Source organism: Sipha flava, unplaced genomic scaffold (assembly GCF_003268045.1).
Source record: "Sipha flava isolate LNK unplaced genomic scaffold, YSA_version1 361_pilon_pilon, whole genome shotgun sequence".
Lineage (NCBI taxonomy): Eukaryota > Metazoa > Arthropoda > Insecta > Hemiptera > Aphididae > Sipha > Sipha flava.
Window position 1 is genome coordinate 427,944 of NW_020273062.1, and position 7,487 is coordinate 435,430.

The following is a 7,487-nucleotide window of genomic DNA, read 5'->3' on the forward strand; positions in this document are numbered from 1 at the left end:
TATTAGAATTTTGTACTCGAACTTCTATGAACTCTACAAGCCGCCTCTGGTTTGGGAATTGTACAAAATAAAGTACATAATACTGTACGGTTTAAAGTTGAAATTTGTGAAAATAAGTTGATCCGGGTGCTGGTGTAACGTTACCGCAGCACCCGTAAAATGAAATTGAATTTCGGGGAGGTTCGGGGGTTGTACAAAATTGTACAAAATAAAGTACATAATACTGTACGGTTTAAAGTTGAAATTTGAGAAAATTAGTTGATCCGGGTGCTGGTGTAACGTTACCCCAGCACCCGTAAAATGAAAAAGAATTTCGGGGAGGTTCGGGGGTTGTACAAAATTTAATTTTGGTTATAAAAAATTGTACAAAATAAAGTACATAATACTGCTTGATTATAATTCATGATTTCGAAAGTGCGGGTGCTGGGGTAACGCACCTATTAAATAGACATTTTGGAGAGAGGAATCAAAATATACACACATAAAAGATAGTAGAAATATATTAATTGATAAAAAAAAATTGCTGACCAATGAAATAGTATATATATATGTTACGGTAAAAGATGAATATTGGTGAATGTCGTCATTCTCCAATGAATGACGTCTTTTACCAAAATGATTCGATTATGTAGGTAAATGATGTAAAAAACTAGATTTTAAATTTAAATGTACATCTTTCACCGGTCATTGATGTCATTTACCAAAACTAGTGGTAAATGATGATAATTCTCAAATAATACACTAATTTTTTTACAATAGGTACTATTTATAATAATGATTTATTGTTAAAATAAAAAAAATAATAAAATAATAAAATACGTGCATATTACAAATTATTTATTTGTACAATTTTGGTTACCATAACATTTTGAACTGCACAACATTTCCGCTGCATTGCAAGCACATTTTTAGTACCACAACCAGTTTTGCAGTTGCATCGATTAAATCCTTGATGACCAGCTATTCCATGTCCTGCTTCTTCTCTTAATATTATTTCCCTGTCTTTAATTTTTTTCATGGCTTCATCTAGCTCTAGAAATTTTTTTTTACATGGAGAAATTTGTGCTCATGTATATTTGTGTTTCAACACCCCATATTCTGTACCTGGTTCAAATATTCGGGTATTTATTTATTTAAATTAAATAAACATTATCAAATTAAAATTGGCTTACATAATTTATACATGTCATCTTCACATGAAATAATAACAGCAAGTAAATTACGCGGAGAACCTCGTGCTCTATCATCATCTGGTATTGGGACACGAACAGTTGTATGAAGCTTATTCGGCACCTACACGCTTATCGCTGATCGTTCACACCGACATAAAAGTATTAAACGTCATTCTTCAATTAAACTGGTGATTGACGACAATAACCGGAGAATGTCTGCATTTACAACGTTTACCAATTTTTAGGTAAATGATGTAATTTACCGGGGAATGATGTCTTTTACCACGTTTACATCATTCACCGTAACATATATATATATATATAATAGCATATATAATTCCTATATGAAGATAATTATCTCAAGTTATTGATTTAAGCAAGGAAATTAAGATTTACAAAAAAAACATGATTACCACAACTATTTCAAGATCAGAATTTGAATATGCTTAAGAATTATAAAAACAAATAAAACACCGGAATCAGAAAATATAAATACAGAATTGCAGCAATACGCTGGAACAAAAACAAAAGAAACAAAAAAATGGGAAACAATATTAAGCTGAAGAATAAAAAAAAAAAAATTAATAGAAAAAATCTTAATAGCTTTTGTAGACCTAGAAAAAATTTTCAACAACATAGTTTGACTTTTAATGGACAATATTGGCATAGAAGTTAAAGATATAAATATTTTATATACAAAAATTGGGAAGCTAAAATTAAAATTAACTCTACATCAAAAACAATCAATATACAGAAAAGAGTAAGACAAAGATAGCTATTACCAAGGTCACACTCTTTATTCAATATCTATGTCGAACATGCAATAAAGGGTATAAAAAAATAAAAAGATAATAATAATAATATTAATAATAGGAGGAATCTTAATATCAATTTTAAGATTAGCAGTTGATAAAGTCTTGCTCGCTATATTCGAAATACATCTGTAAACAGCAATTTTTGGATTGAATAACATATTTTTAACATTCAAATTAAATATAAAATCGTTAAAAACAAAATCAATGGTATGCCATGAACAACATTAACTAAACATTAATATATTTTTTAGTAAAAATTAGAATAGGTCAAGCATTAAAAGAAAAACTACCAACATCAATAAATGTAGATCTAAGAATAAGTTAAACGTCTAAAACGTATGTATGGAGTACTGCCTTATATAACAATGAAATATGGACATTGAACAAACAAAAAATGTTAAACCATTTTAGAAGCTTTAGAAGTACGGTGTTAGCAAAAAATAGAAAAAATATAATGCACAAAAAATGAAGACAAACAATAAACGTTAGATTTAGTTAAAGAGAAAATAACCCTGCTAAATAATTTACGATCAAGGCCATGGAATATGATAGGTTATACGCTGAGGCACAATGAGAAACTCTATAGCATTAAACTGGGAGGAAGAGGAAAGTCAAGAACATGCTATTAGTGATGGGAATGAAATCCGGGTTCTTCAAAAATCTGCCACATCCGGATTTCGAATTTTCGAATTTAAAAATTTAATATTTGGGTTTATTATTGCAAATTTCTGTATTCTAATCATATAACTTTCATTACACCACTTTTTAGTCGTTATTTTAACTCTCGGACAAGATGATGGTGGTCTAAATAAGATATCTTAATAACGCTTGGTTAACACTTCAAGTCTTACGTACCATTATTTTTGGAGATACAACTAATACCGACTAAATTTTATTTTATGATATTCAACTTATATATTTAATATTATACAAAAACTTGTATATGAGATTCTTAATTAGGTTAGGTCAAAATATCATTTAATTTTGAGAATGTTTAATTATTTTTGATTTACTATAAATAATTCTTGAAAAAAATACTAATTCAATGTTTTCAAATCCGAAATCCGGATTTTAAAATCCGAAATCAGGATTTGCAGTAAAATCCGGATTTCGGATTTCGAGCTTCAAAAATCCGGATTTTCAAACTTCAGTAAATCTGGATTTTTCCCATCATTACGTGCTATATGAACCAAGTGATTAAAAATGCAAGAATCGATTCATATAAACATCTCAAAGATAAAACGCATAATAGAGAAAATATTTATTGTAAACCAATCTACGGATTAAATACTAAAACAAATATACTTGTATACTATATGTTTCTTTCAGTTACCTAATGATAAATTACAATACATCTATATTATGCGAGATATAAAGTGTTACTAAACACATAATAATCGATTGCGGAAATTATACAAAACTCTATCCTGAACTGCACATTCAGTATTAATCCTTTAAAAAATTTTTGCCATTGACGATCATGAGTAGAAAAGCATCGATAGGACCTCTATATAATATAAAACACGGGAATTTTCAGTAATATAACTAATATAAATTATCAATACAGATATCTATGATCAATATATCGAAAAATAATTAATCAGTGAAGTAAAAAAATTACATGGAACCACAAGACAATTTTAATAGAGATAATTTAACATTTAATAAATATTATTACGCTGAATTCAATTATATATGTTTTATATTTTTTTTTTAGCCCCTTGAAATTTCAAGATAACATTGATAAAAGTTTATTTTGATAAGTAATTATATAAATTATAACATTGTAATAAACTAATTTAAATTTGCATAATAAATTTTCATATTATCACAGAATGCATAGAACCTATTTTGTTCTATGATGCTCAGACTTAATTCAATATAAGTAAACTAATATATTTAAAATTTTATTCAGAGATAACCGATAGGTAAGACATTCGGACAACTTAAATTTATAAACTGTACACAATACAAATATTGTATGATTTATATGGTTGCAACACGATTGCGTAATTTTTCCTTTTTTGACCCGACTAATTATACCACGATTGCGCAAAAAATTTGCAATCGATTGCGCCCCGATCCCTTTTTACCTGATAAAATCACTACACCATTGCGCACCAAATTACTCGTAGAATAATTTATGTACAACGTAAAATAATGTATACAATACATACTTTCTACATTCTAATTTTCATGTACATGCATTTAAATTTATTACCTATTAATTCACAATTTTTCTTCCCAATTATTACAGACTTAGGACTGTCAACAAATTATCATTGTTAGCTTGGTTAAAAATTGTTTTTTCTAAATTATATATATACTAAATGTATTTACTAACATGGTCAATAATCGACATTTTTTTTAATAAATATTGTTTTTTTTTTTCTATACTGATAGTCATTAGTCGATATTTTTATTATAACTATCATTAACTCAATCAACTTTTCATTTCGATTTTGAAAAAGTGCATTTTGTGAATTACTAGTTTGAGTGCATGTATATACAAATTATAGAAAGTATGTATTGTATACATTATTTTATGTCGTACATAAATTATTATACATAGTATATACACATATAAATTGGTGCGCAATGGTATTGTGATTTTATCAGTAAAGAGTGATCGGGGCGCAATCGTGTTACAAATTTTTTGTGCAATCGTGGTGTAATTAGTCGGGTCAAAAAAAAGAAAAATTGCACAATCGTATTTCACCGGATTTATAGTACTTGCATTTTATTAAAATGGTAAAATTCATTAAGATTTTACTTTTACGTGATATTATGCGTCGGTAATATAAAACTCTTAAATTTTGATATATTTTATTACATATGTGGTTCGTTTTATATTATAACACAACTCATATAAAATAAAAAACTTCAGAAAATTTACCATTCGAATTTGGTCGTTAATTTGGTGACCAAGATACATTTGCACCACATACTTATTTGTAATGTTTGTTGTTCAAATGATTTATGCATTTGATTGCATAACAAAAAACCATATATGCCATTTGCAGTACCAATATGTTGAGTAAGTATAAAAATCATCACGAATGCTACTTTTACAATAAAAACGTAAATGATTTTTTTTTTTTTTTTAAATAAACACAATATTATTTTTCCTAACTTACACTTATGCAACTAGATTAGTAATATACAATAACTTGTTACCAATTCCAATTACTCCAAAACATTTCAATTAAATAACATAGAACAAATTTAAAGGTAAAAATACATTTAATGATTATAAAATAACCTCTGGAAGATTCATATTTATTTATACAATAAAATATGAAATTTGTTACAAAACTTATACGAGGAAGATAATAATTTCCACTTTGAGGACAAACCTGAAGGAAAAAATCTAAAAAATGTTACCAAAGAGACAAAATTAATTAAGAACGAAAGATATGGTGATGGGCATTAAAAAAAAAAAAAATTAAATTTTTTATAATTTCATAAAATGCTAGAAGCATGTTAAGTAAGAAATAAAAATGAGCGAGAGAAACATAGATGATAATACAGAGATAAGTAAAATACAAATAAAATTTTTGGTAATATTTAAATCTGGTAAATCCTTAATATTTGTGTTTTTTTTTTTAATCTAATACTGGATTCACTTAAAATCAAATTTTGTGTATTTATTTTTTAACACCTATTTTTGTTTTGAAAGTTATGCTTGTGTTTTATTTGATTTTTCACTAAGTATAGACCCGACAAAAAGCCAAATTCAGTATTCACAGCCACGCGTAATTTGATTTCGTTATAAAATGATCCACATTAAAAAAAATTGAAATGAGTATCTCACATATAATCAATTCCTTAAATATGGATTCAGAGGGGGAGGGATGATCGCCCCTTCGAACCTCCTCCTCTAAAATACACCCCTGCTATGGAGAATTGCTTATTTTTTGTACTACATTTGCTAAAGAAACGACAGCTTTTCAAGCACTTTCAGTACTAAAAAATATTTTGGTTCTTTTCCAAATATTTCGATTGTACTCCGAATAATACTTTCAATTAAAGTACCTAACATTACAATTTTAAAAAAATCAATAGTTTCAAATATCAATAAATAGTACGAATTTCATTCAAATATTTCAAATATTATGATTGTAGTATCTATAAAATACTAATATATATAAGTGAAGATAGTTTCAAGTCGACTATAACTATAAGAAAAAAATAAAATAACTAATATCATGCATTTGAAATTTGTTTAACTACACGATTTGTTTATAATTTCATTTTTTAATAGCATTTAAATTTTGTTGCACCTTTTCGCCAAACATTTCTAAGCACTTAAAAAATTGAACAAAATTTTTTTCAATTTTTAATAATATTTAGAGTAAAGTGTTTTATACAGATTATTAGAACTGACCTGATTATATAATTTCTCTATATTTTCTTTTAGTTTGATTGAATATATTATATATTAACGCTATAAAAATTAAACTATAATTTAAAAACATGTACAAACTATTTACACAATTTTAAATATTTAATATTTTAAACTTAAATTATATGAAATTATAAAAAATTATTACACAAGAATCTAATAAATAAGACAACTTAATTTCACACTTTAATTAAATTAATGTAGTTATGTAAGAGATACTTTTAAATTATTATGCCAATTATTATTACAGCCAACATTTTTAAACCAATTAAAATGTATAAAAATGTTAAATATATTTTTTTTCTTTTAACTATCAAGAAACTGTAATTGAATTAATACTCAATAATAATATATTATAATAAAATTTTGTCTTTGATTAAACACCAAAATCTTTATTAATAAAATGAAATTGCCCATTAGATTATTCTTAATTTCGGCCCAGTTCAACGTTGAAGTTTGTAGTTATTAAAAAATAAATTGTATACTCAGATTATAAATCACTTTTTATTTACAGTAAATATATAAAATTGTACGAACAATAAGTTAGAATAATATTTAATCATGCCAGTCGACTGACCTGTTGGCTAACAAAATGGTTGCCGCCCTCCTCGGCGGTTCATTTCTATACCTAGGCCTATGTCCTTCCGACAGGTATCGGTACAGCCTGGATTGCTGATCGTCCCTGAGTTCCAACTCCAAGTTGAGGTCTAGATCCCAGTCCAAGGCGTCTGGTTCGCCACCATCAACCACGAAGTCGCGACGTCGCATTCGAACGCACCTGTTGCCACCCCTCTCGGGGTCGGACGGATCACACGATTTTTAACGCCGTGGTCGAGTACATGCGTCTGAATCGCCGGTTGCGATGCCACTGGTGATGACGACGCGCCAAATAAATAAGGCCCCGGGCAACGTATTACGCGGTCGCCTGGGCAACCGCATCAGCCTGTTAGACTTTGTACACGCGAATAGAGAATTTATACATGTTGCACCTAAAATAAAAGCGTTTAAGCCGTTTGCGTAAAAAAAAAATATTCAAAGGGACCACATGTTATAACAAAGGTATTACGACAAGGTCACTTGTAAGGGAGAGGACGT

At 27.8% G+C, this 7,487-nt stretch overlaps 1 protein-coding gene across 1 annotated transcript in view; it reads right to left on the minus strand.

Annotated features, from left to right (window-relative positions):
* LOC112687783 (rap1 GTPase-activating protein 1) overlaps positions 1 to 7,235 on the minus strand; it is a 207,026-nt gene extending 199,791 nt beyond the window's left edge. The window contains exon 1 of the mRNA XM_025560711.1: positions 6,970 to 7,235. Coding sequence (XP_025416496.1) covers positions 6,970 to 7,160 — 191 coding nt within the window. The 5' untranslated portion in view covers positions 7,161 to 7,235. The remainder of the gene's footprint in view (positions 1 to 6,969) is intronic.
* Between the last annotated feature and the right edge of the window lie 252 nt (positions 7,236 to 7,487).